This window comes from Gorilla gorilla, chromosome 2 (genome assembly GCF_029281585.2).
Source record: "Gorilla gorilla gorilla isolate KB3781 chromosome 2, NHGRI_mGorGor1-v2.1_pri, whole genome shotgun sequence".
Taxonomy (NCBI): domain Eukaryota; kingdom Metazoa; phylum Chordata; class Mammalia; order Primates; family Hominidae; genus Gorilla; species Gorilla gorilla.
The window spans coordinates 85,958,477-85,984,516 of NC_086017.1; the positions used below are offsets into that span (position 1 = coordinate 85,958,477).

Sequence of the window (26,040 nt, forward strand, 5' to 3'; positions counted from 1 at the left end):
AAAATTGGTAATTTGATCTTTCGTGTTCTGCATCTTCCAGCTTCACACACAGTTTTCTATTTTTATTGTTACTGTGATCAGAATGAAAAAATATACTATAGAATCAGAATCAGGTCAGAATCAACAAATATACTATAATGTTTGTACATGCTTTCAATGCAGTTTGTCTCTGCAAAGGGTGTGTGTGTTTCTATGCAGATGTGCATGTACACAAGTGTGTAAATAATGTTTTATTCATGATGGAGAAAGATTGGTCAAAATTATTCTGAATGAGGTAGCACCACTACAGCAGATAATTAGGTATCTAGCAATAAAACAAATCATTAAACATGTTTCTAAGCATCTACTCAGTATCTGGCACAATGTTAAGTAGTAGAAGTATAATCGTAAGCAAACTTCAGCTTCTACCCTCAATGGTATATGTGTAGAACAAATTGGTAAAGCTGGAGTACATTTCAGAACCAAAAACAGTTTCTGTATAGTTCCCACTTCATCAAGACCATGTTTTATACTACTCATACACTGAAGCCATAAGGAAGCAATTCTTCCATCCACCCTTTTACAGGGTAGTGGTGGGGAAGAAGAGCTGACTGTCATGCTTGAATTCGCATAATTTCATAATTAAATAATTTCATGTTACATAATCTCAATAAACCTAAAATCCAATATATGATAAAGATAGTGTTTCAAATCAGTGGGTAAGTGATAAACGGTTCATAAAATGGTGTTCAGATAATTGGCTATATGTATTTTATAGTTGCACAAAGGTATACTATGTCATTCATAAATACTAATTCCAGAGTGGATGTCAAATACACTTTTTCAAAATATAAAGAAAAAATACCATAGACAAATATCACTTGCAACATTACAGTTAAAACTAAATATCTAAACATAGCCCTAACCAATAACAGAAAATTTTTAAAAAAATATTTATGGATTGGAATTTGTTAAAATATAAAACTTTTCTATTTCAGAGGATACCATGAATATGTGTAAAAAGCAAATATCAAATCAGCAGCAAGTGTTTGCAATTCACTTGACATATTTAAAATATGAGTAGTTCCAACAAATCATAAATAAATGATTAGTAGTCCAATAAAAAAAGACAAAGTACATTGACAGGAAACTGTATGAAACTCATGAACACTAAATGTATTAGATTCTCTATTGTTAAACAAAATGCAAAAACAATAGAGAGCATTATTGATACAGAGTTAACATTTTAACAAAATTATATTATTAATTTTATCCATGTTATAAGTAAATATATACATCCAAAAACCCTTATTTTCTCTGAAAGTTGTCACTTATGAATCTATTTTGAAAATGTTTAAAGAATAATAATTAACTTTAATACATAGGTATTCCTATTGAGGGAAAACAGACATTTCCATAATTTTTCTTCTGTTTCTAATATAGTAGATGGTAGGAAAATAATGACAAATGCATGTTCATACCTGGATAATATGCATTCCATTAGTTCTTTTAAACTTTTGCATTCTCAAAACTATACTGATACCTCAAAGCATACCCTTTGCTGTTGAAAGCAGCCTTTCAGGTATAAAGACACACACATCACTTTCCCTAAATCTTACATAAGGCAAGGGCCTAGATGCCTATCAGAAAATATATTTCAAGAATGCTTTTTTAAGTAGCTCCTGTGGCCTTATCTTATAGAGGAAGGTTTTTTTTAAAACATACACAGTTTTTGATGCACATTTTTATTGGGAAGAGCTTTTATTTTCTTAAATGTTTTGTTGTTTAAGTGTGAAAAGTATCCTGCAGTGGAATTTAGTGGAACAGATGCTTATTGCGATAGATGAGATGAACTTGCTTCCCTAAGCATGCATGGGCATGAAATGCATCTGGCTTCTGTACATAAAAGTCAGTTATGTTCCCAAATATGTTTCTGCATTTACACAGACATTTAGGGGCAGACACCCTACTATTCCCTCAAAAGGCAGCTCTGCTTAATTATGAAGTTCAAGTTAGACCAGAAGTTGGAAAATACTAAATTCCACATTGCAGACAGAGCCTGAGCAGGTGATGTCACCACTGCATACTAAGGTGGCAAGTCCTCAGAGAAGTCACTTATCACCTTACCATGGAGAAAAATAACTGTGTCCAGAACACAAGAGGATGCTGTAAAGTAGCGTACAATCAAGTGTGCAAACCTGTGCAATACACACCAAATGAAATCCAGTTCAGAGGAGGAAATAAGGGTAGGCTCGGGAAAACAAATAAATGAGTATATGCTTTAAAAAATAGGACTTAATATAAGCAGTCATGAGAGTAAAGACTATTGCTAAGCACATAGGAAACACAAACCAGGCTTTCAGGAAGGAGTTTGCACATGTGTGCACTGGTAGGAGGTGTAATGTGCAGAAATCTGGCCTTTTGTGGCGTAACAGCTAAAGTTCCTTTTCTATTGTCCAGATAACCTTAAATATTCCTTTATAAAGTAATATTTTAAGAAGGCCATCTACTGTGCACAATGTGTTAGCATCAAGGATGTGAAATTTATCTGGAATATACCAAAACTTTAATCAATAGACTAGGACCAAAGCTTTTAAAAATAGTTTTTTTAAGATAAATCATTATAATTTATTATTTCCTTGCCATAGGTAATGCATGATACATAACTTTACTTTTTTCTCAGTTACTTAGTGTGTAGGTAGAATAATGACTCTTAGTAGGATGACCTTTTGAATATGTTGTAAGGCAGCATGGGAGCATTATGGTTGCAGGTGGAATTCAGATTGCTAATCACCTGACCTTAAAATGGAGAGATTATCCTGAATTATCTAGGTGGGCCCACTGTAGTCACAAAGAACCTTCAAACAGGAAGGCCGAAAGACCAGAGTGAGTAGAAGAGCTTGGGGAGACTGGAGCCGAGGCTGAAGTGATGTGCTGTGTGGATGGAGGCAGAGGCCAAGAGCTCAGGGGTACATGTGGCCCCTCAAACCTGGTGAATTCTCCCCTGGAATCTCCTGACAAAATATAGACTTGATGATAACTTGATTTTAGCACACTAAGACCCATTTTGGACTTCTGACCCCCAGAAGTATAAAGACAAAAAATGTGTTGTTATAAGCCTCTGAGTTTGTGTTAATTTATTATGAGCAGTAAGAAACTAACACAGTAAGACGGCTTTTATTTTTCTCTATTTGATGTATAGAGTTAAATTGGATATTCTAGGAATTACTGGGAATTTATTTTCTTTTTTTTTTTTTTTTTTTTTGAGACTGGAGTCTCGCTGTGTGGCCCAGGCTGGAGTGCAGTGGCGCGATCTCGGCTCACTGCAAGCTCCGCCTCCCGGGTTCCCGCCATTCTCCTGCCTCAGCCTCCCGAGTAGCTGGGACTACAGGCGCCTGCCACCATGCCCGGCTAATTTTTTGTATTTTTAGTAGAGACGGGGTTTCACCGTGTTAGCCAGGATGGTCTCGATCTCCTGACCTCGTGATCCGCCCGCCTTGGCCTCCCAAAGTGCTGGGATTACAGGCGTGAGCCACCGTGCCTGCCGGGAATTTATTTTCTTCAGATAGTTCTTCATATTAGAATAATGAGAACCATCGAGTAATTAAGTGTTCTATTTTGTGAAGGATGATTATATAAACCGTATGAAGGTTAAAAAACGGGTGGGGCCGGCTGGGCACGATGGCTCATTCATGTCATCCCAGCACTTTGGGAGGCCGGGTCAGACGGGTTGCTTGAGCCCAGGAGTTTCAGATCAGCCCGGGCAACATGGTGAAACCCCATCTCTACAAAAAATACAAAAACTAGGCAGACGTGGTGGCTGGCTCCTGTCGTCCTGGCTACTCAGGAGGCTGCGGTGAAAGGATCTGAGCCCCGGAGGTGGAGGCTGCGGTGAACCGTGATTATGCCACTGCGCTCCAGTGTGGGTGACAGAATGAGACCCTGTCTCCATTCAATAAATAAATAAATAAAAGGGGAGGATGTCTTTTGAAGGCTACTAAAGTCATCTAAGTGTCCTCTGATTATATGATGCTGGGATGGTGCATGGAAGGTTGTGTTGAATAACCTGATACTCTTTCTGAAACTATAGAAGCGTTAGTAATTTTAGCCTGAGAGTGCTATAATCTGGGATAATTTGGTCCAATACTTCCAGGGAGGGTTGAAGTTTTGAGATAGCTTGAGTTATTTCAGTTGAAGACCAAAATATGTGGCAACTGGATACTCAATTATAATTCAATTTCTACTCTTTATATTAGGTATGTATTTGCCAGCCACTTATGTGTGGGACATTATGTTAAAGGTAAGGCAGCCACAGTGTAGTTGTAGAAGCAGATGAAAAGTACTACAATAGTCATATAGATGAGGTACTGGGAAGAAGCAGAGTTGAAAAATTGGAGATAGTTGACAGTTTTCCAGAGCCATAGGATTAAAACCAAGTAGGATTGCAAAAGACTCAATTCACTCAAGATGTCTAACTTGGTAATAGGTCAGAAAACTAAATTTGTCATATTTTCTTAAAAGTAAACAAAAATGTTCCTTTTGATAAAAAAACGTGTAGTGCACCTTCGGATTTGATTTTTCTTTATATTCTGTAAACTGCTCACAGTAAAACAGAAAAAAAATCTGACAAATATGATGGTCCTTAAATCTTATAGGAGTATGATATTCCTCCAAAGAATAGAGGTTTTGCTAGGAAGGCCCTAAGCAAGGAATCAAATTTCCTTTTGCAAGAAAGAAAATTCTCAAAAGTTCCCTGCACCTTGGAAAGGCTCTGGTTGAAATTAATAGCACAACGTTATTTATTTAAATTTTAAGTTCAGGGGTACAAGTGCAGGTTTGTTACAGAGGTGAGCTTGTGCCATGGGGTTGGTTGTACGGTTTATTTAATCACCCAGGTATTAAGCCTAATATCCATTAGTTGTTTTTCCTGATCCTTATAGCAAATATTACCCCCACAAAGTTTTATGGTTACTTTTTTCTTATCTTCTGATTAGTGCCATTAGTTTCACAAATTGAAATTATTTTTCGGTAGTTTAATTCCCTCTAGAAGGTTTAAAAAATGTTTCCTAATTTCCTAAGTCTTCTTTCTTTGTTAGTCTTCTAAAAAACTATATTAAATAGAATTCATGTGCTCAGGTACACTTTCACTAAAAGCATACCTTCAACATTTGCCCTGTTTAAAGGTTCTTAAGGTGTTTAGGAACATTAGGTATCAGAGTTTATGGCATTTGATTAATTGAATTGAATTCAGCAAAAGTAACAGTGATAAATCAACGAGCAATATTTGAAATGTCTCCATCGAACATTTTAAAACAATTTTTAAGTTCACTAATTTGAGTCATTACACTTGGCCCTAATATAGTAGATTTTTAAGTGAAGCTCAGTCGAACTTGGCAGATATCATATACACACTTTTAATAGTCATAACAATTCCTGTACCTCATTTGGAAAAAGATAATTTCCAGAGCATCAGTGCTTTGACCAGAAAGGCATTTATTATTCTGTAACACTTTTCTTGAGAAATTAGAATGATTTATCATTTGAGTACACTCTCTCAGATAGGATTCTAATATTTGAGTGTGAATAAAACTTCAGGGCCTTGAAAGCAGCTGGAAGATAGATAAAAGGGCGATCATCCTCTCTTGTCATTCTCTATCAAGGTCCTCTTTAATTATTGGCTTAAACAGCTATAACTTTATGGTGAAACAAACTTCCTGGATATAGCATTAAAGGTTGAAATAATGAATTATACATAAATCTATTTAGTTCAGTTATATTCTGTTGAATTGGAAGAAAATCCAATTTTTAAATTTCTCTGCATTCTTGAAGTTAGGAATAAAAGCTGGTGTGGGGTCTCCTGAAATAATGAGGTCTAGAATAATTTCTGTTGTTAAATTTACTTTTTAGCAGGATAAGTCTACTAAAATCACTATGAATGGAACCTTCAACGTACCACTTAAGATAATTAATCTTTGAGAGGTTAAGTAACTATTACAAGGTAGTTTACCTAATTAGCAACTAAGCCAACCAATTTTTAGATTTCTTAACTTGAAGACTGTTGCTCACATAGTCACGTAAAGTATATCTTCCACATAGTCACAGGCAATCACAAGCTAACACGAGCAGGTAGCACAAAATATATGTTCCACACAGAATGCAGAACAAAAAAAGATACTTTTAAAATCCTTTTCCCTTTTCCAAATTCATATTTAAAAAGTTTCTTGTGGAATTTCCCAAATGCCAGCATGGCCACATACAATACAGATGGATTACTTAGACCTCTAATGAGAAACACTTAGAATTATGCTAAACAAGGAACACTCTGTATTGATTTAACAAATTCTCCTCTTTCTACTTATAGTTTCTCCTAAAATAAAATGTAACGTGTTTGTCTTGTTTGGAGTCTGTATAGAAAAAGTGTGATAACTGAAGATATAGACACACAGGTGTATGTGTGTCTGTGTGTTCCTGTGTATTACAGCCTTTCTTTAATGATTTTCTCTCTTTTTTTTTTTTTTTGAGACGGAGTCTCTCTCTGTCCCCCAGGCTGGAGTGCAGGGGCGCGATCTCAGCTCACTGCAAGCTCCGCCTCCCGGGTTCTCGCCATTCTCCTACCTCAGCCTCCCGAGTAGCTGGGATTACAGGCGTGAGCCACCACGCCTGGCTTATTTTTTTGTATTTTTAGTAGAGACAGGGTTTCACCGTGTTAGCCAGGATGGTCTTGATCTCCTGACCTCGTGATCCACCCACCTCGACCTCCCAAAGTGCTGGGATTACAGGCGTGAGCCACCGCGCCTGGCCTCTATTTAAGTTAGCTCTGTCCAGGGCAAACCAGCATTTCAAAAATACACACTGTTTTTGCAAAAAACAGGTATACACCTATCCATAGTGCAAACATTATGTCTACTTATTTCTCTGTAACTAGATCTTTCATTTTAACAAGTACTTCACCTTCACAAAATTTAGTGTGAGTCAGTGAACTCTTATCCAGATGCTGTATCTTGGCCAGGCCATCAAGAATTAAGCCTCACAGACAGGTTGTTTCCATTCCTTTAACAAAGTTCATCAGTCCTGGGTTACTTCTTGATTTCCTGCCAGTGGCATATAATGATGACTCAGCCAAGTCAGTTCCCAGAGCTGGACTCTTTTTCTTTTTTCTTATACACAGGAAACTTCTTTTCCAAGAATGCTTGTTCCAGTTGCTCACAGTCTCCATAGCTGATGATTATAAAACGATCTATGTACTTTCAATGTACCTTCAAACATGAGATCTGCAGCTGGATAAGACGTACGTGTGTGTGTGTGTGTGTGTGTGTGTGTGTTTGTGTGAGTGTGTGTGATAGCTGATGATTATAGAATGATCTATGTACTTTCAATGTACCTTCAAACATGAGATCTTCAGCTGGATAAGACATGTGTGTGTGTGTGTGTGTGTGTGTGTTAGACTTAAACCGTTCATTGAATAAGAAGCCTGGTTGATAGTATAAGGAGAGAGTTAGAAGAACAGGGAATTATTTGGTTTAAGGAATTGTGAAGAAAGGTGCTGTGCCATTAAAATTTTTCTATACTTTTGTGTTAAATCTTGATTTTTTGCAGAATTTACTAAGCTGCAGGAAACTGTCAAAATTGACGGTTGCTAAGTTCCATATTGCTTTGTAGTTATCTTAAAACAAAACTTGCTTGATACCAAAGTACAATTGTTCCTCTAGCTTTCATAAATTGAGACTGGTCTTTTTCTCACCCTCCACATACCTATGGCTGGAAGCTGAGGTGGTTGTTCTTGGTTCCCATTACAACTTCTAGACTGTTAATTTCTCCCCTCCTTGCAAATTGTACTGTTCCTTTGAAACTCAAACCCCTTGGAAATATCAGCCATGCCCCTTTGTTATTGCCATCATCAACAGACCTCCTTCCTGGGCACTCTTGTCTTTTTTTTTTTTTTGAGATGGAGTCTTGCTCTGTCACCCAGGCTGGAGTATAATGGTGTGATCTCGGCTCACTGCAACCTCCTCCTCCTGGTTTCAAGTGATTCTCCTGCCTCAGCCTCCTGAATAACTGGGATTACAGGTGCACACCACCACACCCAGCTAATTTTTGTATTTTTGGTAGAGACGGGGTTTCACCATGTTGGCCAGGCTGGTCTCGATCTCCTGACCTCAGGTGATCTGCCTGCCTCAGCCTCCCAAAGTGCTGGGATTACAGGCGTGAGCCACTGCACCTGGCCTCTTGTCATTTATTTAAGGCTTTAGATCTTTTGCTCAATATCATCTTCAGGCAAGTTCAGCCATCATTTTAGTGGCTCAGCATTCACATGTAAGGACCATTACGAACCTCTGTTCCCCATTTTTTGACATCTTTATTTCCATTACTTTTTTTCTTTCCTCCACTTTATTGTCATCAAATCTGAAACATTTTCTGTAAGGGTATGTGCCACCAGGATCTAGATGCAAATATTCTGCCTCCTGGACATCACTCCTTGCCAGCTCATTGGCTTGGATATCCTCATTCCTACAATCCTTCATTTTTATTGAGACTCTCCTTAGGACACAGCTGCTGCTGCTCCCTCACAATCCATCCGTACTCTCTTGCTTTCAGTTTCCATGTTTTCCTCCTCAAATGTCATAGTTCATTTTTAGCATTCCCTTGCAACTACCCTGAGCTTCATTTTCCCACCATTAGTAGAACAATTTATTTGTTTCTATTTCTCTTCCCCAATTTTAAATATTGATGTTTCTAAGGGTTCTGTCCTAATTGCTCTTTTCTCTCTACACACATACTCTCTCTAAGCTCTAAACACTACTAAACAGCTAATAATTTTCAGTTTTAGAGTTTGGCCCAGACCTTTATTCTGGGAGTTGATGGTTTATATGACAATAGCACTCGAATAATTTAGAGATAACATGTCCCGGTTTCCCACATGTCAGTAAGTGGCACTGCCAGCCATGCTAGATGCTTATAAGTCATTTTTGGCCCTTCCTCAATATTCTGACAATATCCAGTTCAACATTCATTTAAAAAATATTTTGGTTCCAAATATATCTGTAATTTCCTCCACTTATTTTGATTTCCAGTGTCCCCAGCCTAGCCAGATCCACATATTTTCTTACCTACTCTATTTTCTTAGGCTCATCCTTAGTCAACCTACTTTAATTCTTAATCTCCTACACTCTGTTAGCTACATAGAAACCAAAGTGATCTCTTAACGTGTCTTTCAGTTTCCAACTCTCCCGCTTTTCTGGTGTACTTGGACTAAGACCTATGTTCCTCATCATTGCTAATGAAGACCTGTGCAGTTTCACATGTCCTTCTCTTTCAGCCACATCTCACGTTAGTCTTTATCCCTTTTGTGCTTCATCCAGATTCCTACTTTTCAGTTTTTCATTTCATCCAATTCACAGGTTTCTTCTACATGCCAAGATCTTGCTCATATATTAGGGTCCTTGAACACTCTGGGTTTTTTCCTAAAAGACGAACCTTTCTGTATTGTATGAAAAGCTAACTCTTTTTATTCTCAGGTCTTAGCTTAAATATTCTGACTTGAAAGAAGTAGTTAGAATCTGTATAATCCAAATTAATATTTCTTTTTTTCTTTTTCTTTTGAAACAGGGTCTTGCTCTGTCACCCAGGCTGGAGTGCAGTGGCACAATCTTGGCTCACTGAAACCTCTGCCTCCTGGGTCCAAGCAGTTTTCCTTCCTCAGCCTCCTGAGTAGCTGGGACTACAAGCACACACCACTACACCTGGCTGTTTTATTTTTAGTAGAGATGGGGTTTTGCCATGTTGATCAGACTGGTCTTAAACTCCTGGACTCAAGTGATCCATCCGCCTTGGCCTCCCAAAATGCTGGGATTACAGGCATAAGCCACCACGCCCGGCCCAAATTAATATATCTATATATAAAAATTTCATGTATAAATCTTATATAATCTGAATTAAGATTATATCTGTCTAATGTTCCCCCCAACACTCTTGTTGTGTATTCAGTCCCCTGCTTGACTTTGCATGTGAATACATTTTGTAATAATCTCTTCTCTTTTCTTAGTTGGGTTTCTGTACCTGTCTTCATCTTCAGAATTAAAACCCTAGGAGTACAGGACTATGGCTTTTTTATTCACCACTGCAGCTCAGTAACTAAGATAGCATCTGATACATATTTGTTAAGGGAATTGATTAAATATAGACCACTAGGTCCAGTGGAGTCCACAGTCTATACACTTCATGTAGTTTCCAAGAAACAAAGGTTTCTCAACGTGTATTAATGAATGAGATATGGGCCAGGGTATATAGTCTGGCTGGAGATCTGGCTTAACTTTGAGTTCACTTGAGAGGGTATCAGTGTAAGCAGGAATGGTTTTACTCACTTCAAGAATTGCATGGTGTTTAGGAGGAAAAATCACCCTGCTTCTCTGGAGAGACTTGAGGGCTCTGTGGCTCCTGTGGGCTCTCAAACTATTGGAAGATTACTACTAAACCTGAGGAGTTTTCAGGTCTCTTAGTTATATTCATTTAAACTTAGACGTAGATGATTTGTCACTATTTTAATTTGTTTTTCACTGAAAAGTCAGTCTGAATATAGAGCCTTATTTCATTCAGATCAGAAAAACTGGGTTATTGTGAAATCTGTTTATCTATAATTTTTAAGTAAGTACAATTTTGTAAAGCAGTTATTCCTAACTTGAGAGGCCTGGAGGATTTATTACAATATGTATTTCAGGGCCACATCTGCAGAAGTTGTGATACAACATTTCCTTACTAATACCCCTGATAGCACGTTTTAGCAGGCATCGTGTGTTATTCAGAAGCAGAACGTTTATGCACTACACTTTGGGAGGGAGAAGTGCGTGTTATGTTACCATTTAAAGATGCCTGGTTCTTATGGGGCAAATTGGCAAATGATTTATCTAAACTAATGGCAGAGTGGAATTTTAATACTTTAGAGTTTTCAGGACTCTTAGAGCTGTTTTCATTTGTCTCATACATAGAGCCTGAACCTTGAAGACATTAATTAATTTGTCACAGAAATTAAATGGGGTCAAAATTTACATTTCCAACCCATGTCTGTGCTCTTCATTCTAAAGCACGATGGCCTAGAGTCATATTTTAACCTCTAAGTTTCATCCTATTAAAAAATAAAATAATTGTAAATACATGCATGTGTTATATCTATATATACAATTTATATACATTACAATATTAATTTGAATTACACAAGACTTTGGACATCACTATTAAAGGCCAGGTACAGTTTAGACTGAGATAAGCCCTGCCTGTGAGAATTTACTAAGGTCAAAAAGACTCCTTTTAATAGTGACTCAGTGGCACCTAGTCTAAGGACAAAGGCTCCAGTGTATATCTTAATCTAAGTTATTACTGAATGTGAGTCATGTGATGGCTTCTAATGAAAATTTTCCATTGAAAAAAATCAATGTTAATAACTGGAACTCGAGAGCTGTAATGGGCTCTGCTGTGTTTTTCTGGCTTGGACTGTGTGCTGTAATATGCTAAGAAGAGGAATTGATGACCCGTGAGCTCTGGTCACTTCCTGATCTCATTTGATTCTTTGGTCTTTAGTTTTAAAAGGGTGATCAGAGAGGTTGCTTTATAATGGAGAAGTTGAACAAAAGGACCATCAACCTGCAGGCTCACTGGCACAGCCCAAGTTTCACTGGATAAGCATTTCAGTAAAGAGGACTATTGCCAACAGCAATACTTGCAGGGAAGCTTTGTTCCAGAGAGGATTTTTTTTTTTTTTTAAAGAAGCTGCTAGAAAAACTGACACTAGAAGCTAACTAGAGTCACTCTTTCTAGATAACAATGAAATTGCCAGTCTGAAGACATTACTTACCTAGATACAGAAGTGGACTTTATTTAAGAACCAACTTTATACATACATAATATACCTAGGCTTGTTGGTCAAGTTGGCTGGCTGGGGAAGAATAAAACCATCTAGAAGATCCACATGACGAGTGGAACCATTCGGGGAGGGCAGACAGATACCTGATGCTGGCCACAGATAGAACCCAGAGATGCTCTGTGATTGAAGTGGTTCTAATACCTGGAAGCTTCGATTTGCTCTTATAACATGTTCTAAAGCCATTTAATTCAGGACTACCCTTCCTGGTTGGTACCTGTAGATGTAATGCATCTCTTAAACTGTGGGGGTATTACTCTAGGCTCCATTGGACAACTACCTGGAGATAGGCTGTGGAGCCTCCAGACTCCACAACACATTTCACAGGGCTGTTTACTCCAAAACACTTGCCTAATTAAACTAATGTAGCTATTGGATAAGACGAGAAGTAATACGCGAACATTCTTAAAGTCTGTTCTCTTTTGCCTTGTGACCTTAAACATTTGAAAGACCAAGATGAACACTATTGAATGGAATTGTGTTTCCATCATCATAACAAATCTGAAAGCCTAAGTTTTACCTCTCTGTTCACTGCATATCCAATCTATTTTATGTGCAGAAGAGCACAATGGGCTCAACTATCCAGGCTTTAGGAGTTATTTTAATCTTTAAAGAGCAATAGGTACAAGTAAAAGTACATACATAAAGTAGGTATTTAATGTTTAATTTTTATTTTCATGTGCACGAAGAGGGTGTCCCAAAAGAAGATTAGAGAAGTCCATGGCATGTCTTTATGGTTAATGTTACTTTATGTTTTGGTTCATCTACCATGCTTCTTACAAATTACTTGTTTTATCTTTCATGGAAAATTTTTTTAAATGAATTGAGTTTACTTTTCATCAGCAGAATTGTTGACTAATACCAAAGTTAGTTAGAAGGTTATGATTTTTATATTTATAGAATGGCAGGGGCAGCATTTAGATCATACATCATAGTAACTTGGCATTTATGAAATATTAGTTTTCCATAAACATCAACTCAGAGAGGAAGGTTACTTTTTTTAAATTATAATAACATTTTGAAAACCATCTGTCCTTTAAAATGTTACTAAAATATATATTGGAACTGGTGTTTTAGATGCCAGTCCTTCCTGAAAAGTGTTTTGAGATTTTTTTCAAATACTGCCTCAGTTCTATATAAAATAGTAAAAATTCTGCCTTTTAAAATGACTACTGGATGTAGGTAAGAAGAAGTTAAGGAAATATTACATAAAAATAAATTTGCAAAAGTAATTTACTGAAGGATTATTTACACTTTGATGAGTGGATCTGGATATTTTGATACTAAGTGAAAGTGGTTCCACTATAATTATAAGAGAACAAAGATCTGCAAGTAGTAATTAAAAGAATGTGTATAGGCCGGGCACGGTGGCTCGTGCCTGACCTCAGGTGATCCTCCCGCCTCAGCCTCCCAAAGTGCTGGGATTACACGCATGTTAAGTGGTACTCTAATTATATCAGTAATTTAAACCTCAAAAGAGATTCAACATGTACACAAAATTAATCTTGTGTAATTAAATTTATAAGTAAAATTAATTGAAGAAATCAAAAAACACAAGGTGGCTCACACCTGTAATCTCATTGCTTTCGGAAGTCTAGGTGGGAGGATCCCTTGACCTAAGGAGTTTGAGACCAGTCAAGCAACATAGTGGGACCCCATCTCTATAAAAAAATTAGCCGGGGATGGTGGTGCGTGCCTGTAGCCTGAGCTACTCGAGAGGCCGAGGCAAAAGTATCACTTGAGCCTAGGAGTTGGAGTCTGCAGTGAGCTATGATCACACCACTGCACTCCAGCCAGAGCAACAGAGGGAGACTTTAAAAAATAAATAAATCACAAAACACTTGTAATTCCAAATCCAGATATATAAATACTTATATAAACACACGTTATCCATAGTATATGTATGATAAAATATACTTGTATGTTCAACTTGGGAAAGGTTGTTGATTTTAGAAACAAGCTAATAATTCTGTTGCCTTATGCTCTAATGATTTTCAATTTGAAGATGTATTTGGGATCAAATACTTGAGCCTCCATACACAAGACATCTTTTTTTCCCTCTTCTCAGCATCAGTTTTTGGCTGATTGTTGGACTACAATTGGGAGATCTAGAACTAAATTCCTGCTTAGTGTTTACTTGTTCAGAGCATAGGCTTTGAAATTGTCCTGTTTTGCCTCAGTCTCCACAATAGTACCCATAACCTCATGACTAGGGGATCGTGTAGCATTTCTCTAAGCCTTGTTTTTCTTAGCTGTGAAGTGGTAAATGTTGAAAGTGCTTTGTTCATAGGATTTCTGTGAAAACTAAATTGGGTAAAGAATGTAAGGCATTTAGCACAGTAAAATAACCTGGATTACAGTAACTTTTCATGGAGTGTTTATTGGTACTTAAACTGTCACTGTCATCAAAATTCTGTTTTTACATATGAACTTAGAAATGTCATTGTAACCTTCTTAACTCATTTGGTCATTTAAAATGGAGAGGTTGAGTTAGGTGTTTCTTAAATTTCTCTTTAGCTCTGATACTATGAGTCTGAAGTTAAGTAATGCAAAGTTGGTAATTAAATCTTCCCCTTTCATGATGTAGGAGAAAGGGAGAAAGAAAACTTCTGGTGACTGGATTCCCTTGCAAGTTTATTAGAATTGTAATTATGCAGCATTTTGAATAAAGCATTCATTCTGGAAATTATTAAGTTTACTTTTCTTAACTCTGTATTTTGTCAACTCTGGAAAAATTGGGATTTAGGAGTAACCTCTGATTTAAAATTCCACCTGCTAACCATTTAAATTGTAGTCTTGCAATTTCCTAACTTTGGTCTTGAAGGTGTTTATCATTCTTATGCATTATTATACTGTATTATATATTTATGCAACATAAAATGTATAGTTTTAACTATTGTACATGTTTACATATGAAAGGTATAGTTTTGAACTTATCATTATTCAATTTGCTAGTTTTGCTTCACTATTCATTTTTGACACTTATCCGTATTAGTACATGCAACTCAAGTTTAGTCTTTTGAGCTACTGTATATCATTCAAATGTATGAATAAATAACCTTGCTTTGGTGGACATTTAAGTATTTTCATATATCAGTATGAAAAGCAGTTTCAAAATGAACATTCAAATATACATTGTCATATATATGTATAATATTTGTATATATGAAAGTTCCTGTGGGTTATATATCTGAAATCAAAATTACAACTGTTTTGTAATGTCTATAATTAATTTTACTCTCAATTTTAAGTAAACAAGATTAGTTTTTGCACATGATGAATCTCTTTATTCAGTTAATTACTGACATAATTAGAATACCACTTAAAACTTGAGAATATTTTCAAAGGTATTTATGCTAAACTTACATAAATGTGTTGAAAAGTCCTTTTGTATATATGTAGAGATTACATGGTATGTTAAATTCATCAATTTGCCTAAATATCAAGTTATACTTAAGTAGTGTCCATACACAATTTTTTTGCTTGACTGAACTCCAATATGTATATTGGGAGTACTTTTTAGCATTCATGGTTAAATGGCCTGTTTTGGAAAATGATATTAAAAATGTAATTCAGATGAATGCTTAGAATAAAGATTAAAGATGAATGAGCTTTCATATTAACCATCAATATGACAATCCTAAAGGGAAGCATGATTTTCAAATGTACCTCCTTGTAAGCAGGATAATTTAGAAATGCACAATGCATATTAGATATGGGATTTGAGTCATAGTGTATTTCTCTAAGAATGTAATTTATTGTACTTTCACATCCACCCCACTCAATATGCAGAGTTTAAGATGCAATGGCCAGAAGACATGAACGTGTCACTAGAAGGATGTGGACATGGGCTCCGGGACTGTTGATGATGACTGTGGTGTTTTGGGGTCATCAGGGGAATGGACAAGGCCAAGGTAAGTGCAAGGATGTTCTAATTCTTTGAGAGTTGGATGCGAATTTCACTTTATGATGATATTATGTGAGTCTTTGGTTCGACGTTTAAGCAATTTGTTGTTATCTTCCCGCAGGTTTTTGTTACAGGGTATTGTAATGCCTCTGCATCAGTTAAATTGAAACAGAATTATGTGTGAATAAATGCATCAAAATTGAAGCCGTCTTTCTGAAATTGGCTTTTCTCTGTTGGAATTGATTTTATATATATATATATATGAGGTATTATGAGGCTGTGTGTGTGTGTGTGTGTGTGTGTGTGTGTGTGTGTTTTGGGTGGGCGGGTATTTGTATGAGTTTGTGTTTGTGGTATTTTAGAAGAACACGTAGCATATAAAGTTTTTGTGGTTTTGAAGAAAAGTTTTGGATGTTTGTTTATTTTCTTTAGGGTTTTTATGTTTTACATTTTAAAATTTCAAGAACCTATTCTTAAAGGATGTGATGTTCTTTGGAAATTAAATGAAAAATGTGATGTTTCTCATTCTTCCGCCAAGTGTATTTAGGGGAAATTAATGATAGAGTGGAGCTGTAAGGTTGTGGCATCCTGAAATGTCTGTTGGAGAGTAGAAAAGGGCCATAGATTTTGTAATAAGGCTTTCAATACTGATTTGATCAATAGCTGTATGGAGTGGTTTGTGCCAAATCTAGTATCTGTGAGTGTATTTTGTGATAAGTATTGTTCTTGGAGGTGTGTTGGAGGTTTTGGAGGTGTGTTTTGGAGGATTATTATTTTTGGAGGTGTGTTGCCTGCTCAGATACAAATTGCATTTCCGTATTTTATGTGATAAAACGTCCTGACACCCCTGAAATTTTCTTTTCCTTTTGGGGCAAGTTTATTTGGCATTTTTTCCGCATTTTTAAGGCTTGAAATGAAATCTGTGAGCAGGAAGTTCACAGAGTTTATTTCAAGGGATAGGTGTATTACTCCAGATAAAATTGAAAGTGTGCAGTGTTATTATATAATTGTGATGAAGTTGAGCTTTGCTAGTTTGAAGTATCTAATAAAGTTTAACACTTTTTAAAAGATCCTTCAAAAAGAGCAGTTTTCTTGCCATATGTAATATTGTTCAATGAATTTTTGAAATGAAATAGATATTTTTCAAAACCACAAATGCATGTGTGCCTTTATATATGAATAGTTGTATATACATGTAAGCAGATAATACATTTTGTTAATTAAGATCAGCTTTGATTTTAATTTTTCTTCCATGCCATTCAGAATTTATATTAGCATCTAATAGAATTCTCATTTCTCTTTTCTGTGATAAAACTAATGTAAAATATATTTAATACACATAGTAGTTTTTTCACCAAAGGTCTAAAACAAGAATATGTAGACAGTAGCCGCGTTGGGTTTCTGTGGCTGTAAGAGTTGTCTATTTCTCTGGTAATGTGTAGAATTACTAAAATGCAGCATCACAACTGTTTCTCTGTAATAGTGATCCAACATGACGTGTAGTATCACACAGGGTTGCTGAAACAAGAATATGTAGACAGCCGCGTTGGGTTTCTGTGGCTATGAGTTGTTTATTTCTCTGGTAATGTGTAGAATTACTAAAATGCAGCATCACAACTGTTTCTCTGTAATAGTGATCCAACATGACATGTAGTATCACACAGGGTTGCTAAAACCTTCCACTGACCATCATTTCCAGTAATTGTGGCTTGTTTTAGATGAGGAATAGGTTACTAGATATTTAAAATATTTGAGAAAAATATGTATCTTCTCTCTTATTTACCCAAACCCTTTTATTTACTCAATATTGATTGCTCAAATATTCTATCCTTCATTGGGGACCATCATTTATTAAAAAACGGCCTGAAATCAATTCCAAGTCTAGCTGTAGTGAAGCTTCTAGTGGGAAATGCAAGTTAAGTAATTTGTTTTCTTTCTAAAAGGATAAATTAAAATAGACAATGATTCAAAGAACAAAACAACTTAATAGAAAACATAATGGAATGCTTTGATATTATGATTCAGGCAATTTTGCTTCCTTTGTGGTAGCTAGATTGAGTGAAGGAGATTGCTTAGGTATAATGAGCAAATCTTATAATTGCAAGTATAACCCAAGCTGCATATCATCATTTAGATCAATAAGCCTCATTAAATATTAAATATTACCTTTTAACTTTTATGCAATTAAGCAGAATTTAAAAATAAAAGTTTTAAAAATTAAAGTTTTTATTACTAAATATCTTTTAAAATACAAATCTCATAGCTCCTTATTATTGTCAAGAAAAGAATACATGAAAATTTATAAATAAGGTTTTCTCTCTATTAAGTTTACAATCTTGCATTAAATATTGGTTATTGTGACCCGCAATGTCCAAGATTATGATTAAGTATCAATGAAGTGTGACTCCTGCAGCAAATATGCATGCAAATGTTATAAGATTATTTTCACATTATTTCACATAATTTCTTAAGCATAATAGTATGAGTAAATTATACTTTCTACACAACCTCTTCATATTTATGAATAGACTATGTTCTAAATGTTTAAGTCACTGGGGAGTCCCAATGTTCCTTCCTAGAGAAACGGTGTGAGAAATTGTAGCTAAGTTAAAAAAAACGGAAGACAAAAAACGATTTAACGAGGAATGTAGATTAATATCATAGTATATCTCAACTGTGTGCAACCACTACTTATAAAAAATGATATAAGAAATGCAGTCTGAAATCTCAATTCTAAATAAGAATGTAGGGCCATTATCCCTCTGGGGCCCTTAGGGTCAAAATAAGAGAAAAGGGATGAATGGTGGGTTGGAAGTAAGTCAATGATCCTTGTCAATTTTTTGTATCTGTGAAGAAAAGCATCTGCTTGAGGACATCCATTTTCCTACCTCTGAGTTACAGAATAATAGGTGCTTATCCTGAGTGTAACATTCCCTGACGTGGACTCTGTCTGTGTCTATGCTGCTTAGGTGGTTTGTGCATGAGAAAGTGTTCAACATCTGAAAATGGAGACAATCCTTAGAGAAAGATATATATGAATTTTAAAAGGAAATATACCTACAATGGAAATAAAACAAATAACATAAATATCTAGCTGTATTTTGTCTTTTTGGTAACTATTACAATATATACATTTTCAAATAACTAAGTTCAGCACTGACTTTGGGAGAATCTAGATAAAACTGAACTGACATATAATAAGCATGGGTGTAATTAATGGCACAGTGGGCAAAACCATGGGGGTGTTTCCTGAGAAAGAGGGACTATAGAGAGGCACCAGAAAACCCAACTCATTTACAGGATTCTGGGGAGTGCCAGCAGCAGTTATTATATTCAGAACCAAGAACTTATTTCTAACTCAGCAACCCATAGTTCTGGCTGAAGTGCAGTGGTGCAATCACAGCTCATCGCAGCCCCAAACTCCTAGGTTCATATGGTCCTCTCATCTCAGCCTCCTGGTAGCTATGACCACAGGTGTGCACTACCATGCCCAGCTAGTTTATTTTATATTTTCATTTCATTTCATTTCATTTCATTTCATTTCATTTGTAAAGACTGGGTCTTGCTATATTGCCCAGGCAGGTCACGAACTCCTATCCTCAAGCAGTCCTCTAACCTAGGCCTTCCAAAGTACTGAGATTACAGGCATGAGCCGTTGCATCTGGCTCAAAAATATTTCTGTCTTAATGGCTTTAACAAAGAAGTGCTATTTCGGGGATATATACAATGGTGTGCTGTTTTGGAGTGACACAAAAATAATTATAAGAAGAATGGAATGAATATGTCAGTATGTTTTCAAAAGCAAGTTAGCCCAAGTTTTTAAACAAGCATAATTTTAGAGTTTTTGTAACTAACTTAGGGTTTAAATGTAGCAAAAATTTTAAACATTATCATGAATACACAGAAAATTTTAATCAATTTGGTTTCCACGATGAATTTACATGCTTAAATTCCTAATTTCAATCTGCTGCTAGATATGAGAAAGTTTGAAATTTTGAAGAAGCCAGTGGTGCTTACAAATGTAGCAAACTTAAATTTTGAGGACAATTTAATTTAACTTCCATTTTTATGACCAGATTTTGGGTCAGCTATTAAGCATTCAAAAAATAAAATCTGATAATATCTGGCAATTCCAATTTTCAGTTTTATTGGTCTTCACCATGAAATAATATTTAAGTTAAGGGGCAAAATTTTGGAAAAGCAGATCACTTTGTTGTCCTATTTAGCAAGTTCTCAAATTATGCCATCCTGGAATCATTACAAGTAATTATATGAAGACAATATCTTGTGTTTTGTATTTCATTGTTACACATCCAAGTTTTCTCTAGAGATATCAGAGAAAACCTACTCAAGAAGGGAAGGTTAGATAAACAGCCCTCTCTCTTTCTCTGTCTTTGCCTCCATTTGGTTCCTTACAATCGTTTCCTAGTGCATTTCAAAGTTACTTTTATTGTTCCCTTCATTTTCTCTTTCATTCCAGAAATTTAAGTGATTGTATAATTCTTTTGAGAGCTGAAGGTAGTATCTGACTTTGAATTAAAGGTTTACAGCTACAGCTTTTAATTAGAAAATCTCAGATCATGTGATCTATGAGTTTTAATATCTTAGGATCACTACCAGTAAGGAATAATCACTTTGAAAAACCTTAATGCTACCTAGAGTTTGTGTTTTGTGAGGTTGCTTGGTAAATTATTTTCATTTGATAATTGAATATTGCTTCAAGAGAGGTGAGCTCAGACATTTGGCAATGAATATTGGATGTGTATTCCAAGAGACATGACCTTAAAATATCATCAAGCTAAGTAGTAGTGAAATTGAACTCTGCTGTATAATAGAAGTCAATGTTTCTTACATCTTTATGATATATAAATATTTTTACATTGTGGTAGATAATAATTTGTATGGAAAAATTTAATTGAATTTAATTTATCCTATGGCAGAATTATGTTACCTAGGTCATTTTAGTTTTTGATTTAAGCGTCTTAAAATTATAAATGCAAATATTCAACACATAAAACCCGCATGAATACACACTCCCAAACATTTGAAATCCTAGCAGTCATTTCTAACAGCTTTTTCCTACAAAAGAAGTCAACTATTCTTAGAGATTTACATGCATTCCCATAGCTTGAGAGGTTCACACTATAAGGTAAACGGAGAAAGTATTATAGCAGTTTAAGAATACCAGTGGATTTACTTTAAAGACAGTATACTTTTGAATTCCTTGTCTTCAAAATTTAGTTTCTTGAGAAAATTATCTGTGTAGATTAATCATGCATTTCAGATACTTTCCAGACATCTGAATGTTGTTTTCTTAAAAGTAGTTAGCAAGCCTTTTTATGCAGTCTGCATGGGAGATAGTAAGAGATGTGTATGCTGTATATCTACTAGCAGAGATTTGTTTTTGAGTGCTTCCTTAAAAAATTATTTTTTCTGAAGAAAGGGATTTCTTTTTTATAATTTAGATTAGATGATTTTAAATGTTTTTTATGTTTTAACCTGTATTTCTGATCATCAGGGTCACTGCCATGGAAAAATGCAAGTTATAGCATATTTCATTTTTATAAGGAAAGAAGTTGATAATTTAGACTTTTTTGTTTTACTAAATTGAATTACATCACTCAATATTTGGAGGGCATTAATTTACAATAGTAACAAAAAAATCTTACTATTCAACATAATAAAGTATGATTTCTTTCACATTTGTTTAACTTAATTTGTTCTTTAAGGTACATCTCCTAATGAAGGTTTTCTCATCCTCTGAAGCTGAATTTATTTAGGAAAAATATTTTAAACACCATCCCAAGTGATATAACTATTTTTATTGAGCTTTGATATTCTATTTGAACATATTTGAAGACTGTATAAGAACTCAATTTAGAATTAAGATTTCATTTGGAGATTTTGGTTGTATTTGAAATCTGTTGTGGAATTCAACATGAAGAATAGGTAAATTTACTAGATGTCATTGTCTATGACACATTTTAGTCTTATCTCTCTGCCTATATGTAAAGAGGAATAGAAATAATTGGTATAAACAGGAAAAAAGAAGTAAAGTGGTAGGATCAGATGTGAGAAATATATAAGCTAAGATATTCTTTGTTTGTTTGTTTGTTTGTTTTTTGTTTTTTTGAGACAGAGTCTTGCTCTGTTGCCCAGGCTGGAGTGCAGTGACACAGTCTTGGCTCACTGCAGCCTCCACCTCCTGGGCTCAATGGTTCTCTTGCCTCAGGCTCCCGAGTAGCTGGGATTACAGGTACGCATCACCACACCCGGCTAATTTTTGGATTTTTAGCAGAGATTAGGTTTTACCATGTTGGCTAGGCTAGTCTCAACTCCTGACTTCAGGTGATCCGCCCACTTCAGTCTCCCAAAGTGCTGGGATTTTAAGTGCGAGCCACCAGGGCCAGGCTAAGCTAAGATATTCTAGAAGCTAATAATAGTAAAATATAATGTAAATTGTTTAAAATTAATCTTTATATGAAATTTTTTCTAGGACTTTCCTGCCAGAAAAGTAGGAATAGAATGGCAGAAGGAAAGAGGTTCCTTCTACAAGCAGGCACACATCCTATTTCACTTTATCCTGTGATCAGTCTCATAACCATCTCCTGGTGTGAAGTGCTAAAACTGTGCTTTAAGAGTAACTTAAGTCCTTTATGTACAACTAAAGTACGAGAGCCTGAACCTTGGAAACCAAGAGATTCCAAATAGCCTTATGTGTGACTGGGTGCCACAGATCTTGGCAGAAATTACTGCTTATTCTTAATTCTTATTGTCCCTTTCTAACACTTCAACTTATAATGCCAACATCTACCTCAGCCTAAAGACAAGCTCTGGAATCACTTGTGTTACTTATTACATTTCTTTTAAAAAAATCATGAATTACACATGAATTTCAAAGTTGCCAACTGAGATTCCAAGGACTTAAAAAAAAACCTGGCACCTTTCCATTATAAAGGCTGTACACAGTGTTCATAGTGTTTGTCTTTAAGGGACATGCCTCATCCATCAGCAACTTTTCTTCCTTAAATCATCATATCTTGTCTGAAAGTGTTATCTCAAAAGTTAGGAAGGACTAAGATTTACAGATTGTTATATCACACCTTAATCTACTTATCAACTTTAGCATTATCAAAGCATGAACTGTTTTAGATTTTCATAGTTAATTATGTTTGTCATAATAATTGGGATGCAATTGTTTTCCTTATGATTATTTTGTACTTGTTTTTCTTATGGTAACTTCTGATGTTTGTTTGTAAGATCTTCCTCTCTCTTCTGCACCTAGTTATCTTCCTACTTTCTGTCCTTTAACTCAGATATCACCTACACTGTGTGTCTTTCTGGATTGCTTCTTATTTAACTGTTGCTTTTCATAGTTTACATACCTCCTCCTATACCACACTATTGATATTTCTCAAACTGCACTATAATGCTGGTTTGTGTCTTTATTTATTTATAAGCTCCTTGATAATTCAGACTATATATTTCTATATTCAAAAATTACTTATGAAGTGTTTACTTTGGGTCAAGAATTATTGAGTGAAGGAAATTGACCAAAACTCTGCCATCATGAAGCTCGCATTCTAACATAGGGAGAGAGATAACAGACAATGAGCCACATAAATATGCAAAGTATCGTAAGTTAGATGGTGAAAAGTAATCCTGGATGGGGATCAGATTATTTTGACAGGGTAATTTTTAATTGGATAGTCAAGAAAGGCCACACAGAGAAGATGGCAATTGGAAGAACAAGGTAGTGAGAACTGCTGAGTCTGGAGCAAAGCACACAGTTTGGAGTAGTAGAAGATTCCAGAAGTAACAGAATGAGGCGAAGAAGTGGGAATTGTGTAGAGTCTTACTTGCTGTTGTAATGACCTTGGCTATGGTTTGAAGTGAGGTGGAAAGTTGGTAGGGACCTTAGTTTTCTTTTTAATAATTCATTATGAATTTTGAACGGTCACTATTAAAGACTCAATAATTTTGCTTTATTCTCTTGCAATTGACTACAAAACAAACTAGTTTATTAAAGAAATGTTAAATTCTAATTTAAACTGATTGAAATAGGTTTTTATCTTTTTATATTTTTCATTACCAAATATCTCATTTTTAATTAATTTGAAAGCATTCTAGAATAGTGAGCCAATGCAATTTAGCATAATGCATAACTTATTATTCATCAGATTTAGGTATTTAACTGAAGATGCTAATTAGAAAAGTAACTTGTTCTGTTGGATGATTTTGATAAAGCTACTTTCAAATGATTATCACATCCATTGATGTCATATTAAGTTGTGTTTCTGGAACCCAAATTTAGGCAGTGGTAATGAGTTAATATCTCTAAGTGGATACCTTTTATCTCTACAGTCAAGGATACTTGAAAGTGGAAAAACATACTGGCTTCAAGTCTTGGGAACTAGGACTTACCAGAAATGTTTTGGTTTGTTTTGTTTCCTGGCGGAATTGTCTTCTTGGAAAGACGGTGTTTCCTTCTACCAGGAAAGAAATTGATCCTATGCTCCTTTACTTTAATGCTTTGCTTTTGTCAAAATAGTGTTTTCTTAGGAAAATTAACCTATCATAATGAAAAGAGAAATGCTGAAGACACAAAATGATGTACATGTTAATATTGAGGAGGAAGCATCAAGGGACATGAGAAGAGAGGGAAGCAAAGAGAGGGAGAAGAGAAATATATACTATAACAAAATAGTAAAAAGGATTAGCATATACATGTAGTCCATAAGTCAATAAATGGCTATTTATAGAAAGCCTACCAGGCACTAGGGGATATAGCAGTGAAGAAGGCAAAGACACAATTGGCTATACTGTAGTGAGGAGGGAAAGAGGAAGAAGACATGCAAATACCTAAACAAAGCAATGGTGTGAAGGGCTATGAGGTACACTACTGTGAAGAAGATTACATGTGGTAACATGGTTGAGTAAAACTGGCAAGTATGAAGGCACTGATCTGGCTATAGGTATTTCAGAGAATTTTTCTCTCTGAGGAGGTAATATTTCATTTGAGAGTTGAGTGAAGACAAATAGGGAGGTACTTTGAAGATCTGGGGTGCTCTGAGCAGAAGGAAGGGCAGATATAAAAATTCTGTAATTTAAAAAGAGAGCTTGATAGTTTCTTACAAAGAAGGCCAGTTTGGCTGGAATGTCCATGAAGGAAGAGCATGGAGAGGTATTACATGAGTGCTCTCAGGGACCAAATTTAGATCTTATATCAAAGTGTGAATATAAATTACATTGAAAAGTGTATGATGGATATGTGATATGATGAGGTTAGTTAGCTCTTAGGAGGGTGTACTCTTGTGGAAGGGTACAGTAGTGAAGGAAGGGGGTTCATTTTGCTGACTATTGCACCTGTCCAGTTGAAGGATGATGGTGGTTGGGATTATGATTGTAGCAATAAATTTGGAGAAAATCAGTTGAGATTGGAAGTTGATTTGAAGGTGATTGAATTTACTGAGCAAGCATTATACCAAGGTATTTGGATTTAGGGACATGGGGGATTATGGTCACTTTTAGTGAAATGGCAACGTCTTGATGACATGAGGAAGTTTGCAAGTGACAGAGGTGTGGGCAGGTGCATATGTATGATTGATTTTACATTTTTTAATCTTAAATTAAGACGCTAGTTAGAATCCAAGTGGAGATATCAAGTAGGCACTGACAAGCTGACTTGGCTAGAGATGTGAGTTAGATAATCATAGCCTATACATCATGCCTAAAGTCATGAATCTAGGTGAGGGGTTGGCAAACTATTATAGCCCATGAGCCAGATCTGGCCTGCTGCCTGTTTTTGTATGGCTCATGAGTTATAAGTACGTGTTATATTTATAAGTCTAAAATGTAAAATATAGGAAAATTTTTCAGCAAGGAAAGTTCCATAAATTTACCTCTTGGCAACACAAAGCCTGCAATATTTACTGTCTGGCTCTTTGTCAAAAATGTTGCTGACTCCTGATCTAGATGAAACCCTGTGGGGAGAGAGTGTTGATAGAAAAGAGAGAAGCATCATAGTGGAAATTAAAATTATGTCAACTGAAGTGTGTAGGGTAGAGAATTTAAGCCTGAGTATAACAGTAAGAGATTAAAATGACAATAAATGCATTATCAGCATGATCAATAAAACCTTTGGGGGCAAAAAGGAGCTATCTTCATCAGACCATTCACTCCCTCATACAAAGATCTTAGGAAATATAAATTGTTTGAAGATCTGAGATAAGGCTAATGTAGT

The 26,040-nt window shown here is 35.5% G+C and overlaps 1 protein-coding gene across 8 annotated transcripts in view; it reads left to right on the forward strand.

Annotated features, from left to right (window-relative positions):
- The window catches only part of ROBO2 (roundabout guidance receptor 2), a 1,750,895-nt gene that overhangs the window by 14,796 nt on the left and 1,710,059 nt on the right, over window positions 1-26,040 (forward strand). For all 8 annotated transcript variants that reach the window (XM_063703928.1, XM_055380941.2, XM_055380947.2 and 5 more), the window contains exon 2: window positions 15,683-15,804. In XM_063703928.1, coding sequence (XP_063559998.1) covers window positions 15,696-15,804 — 109 coding nt within the window. In that variant the 5' untranslated portion in view covers window positions 15,683-15,695. The remainder of the gene's footprint in view (window positions 1-15,682; window positions 15,805-26,040) is intronic.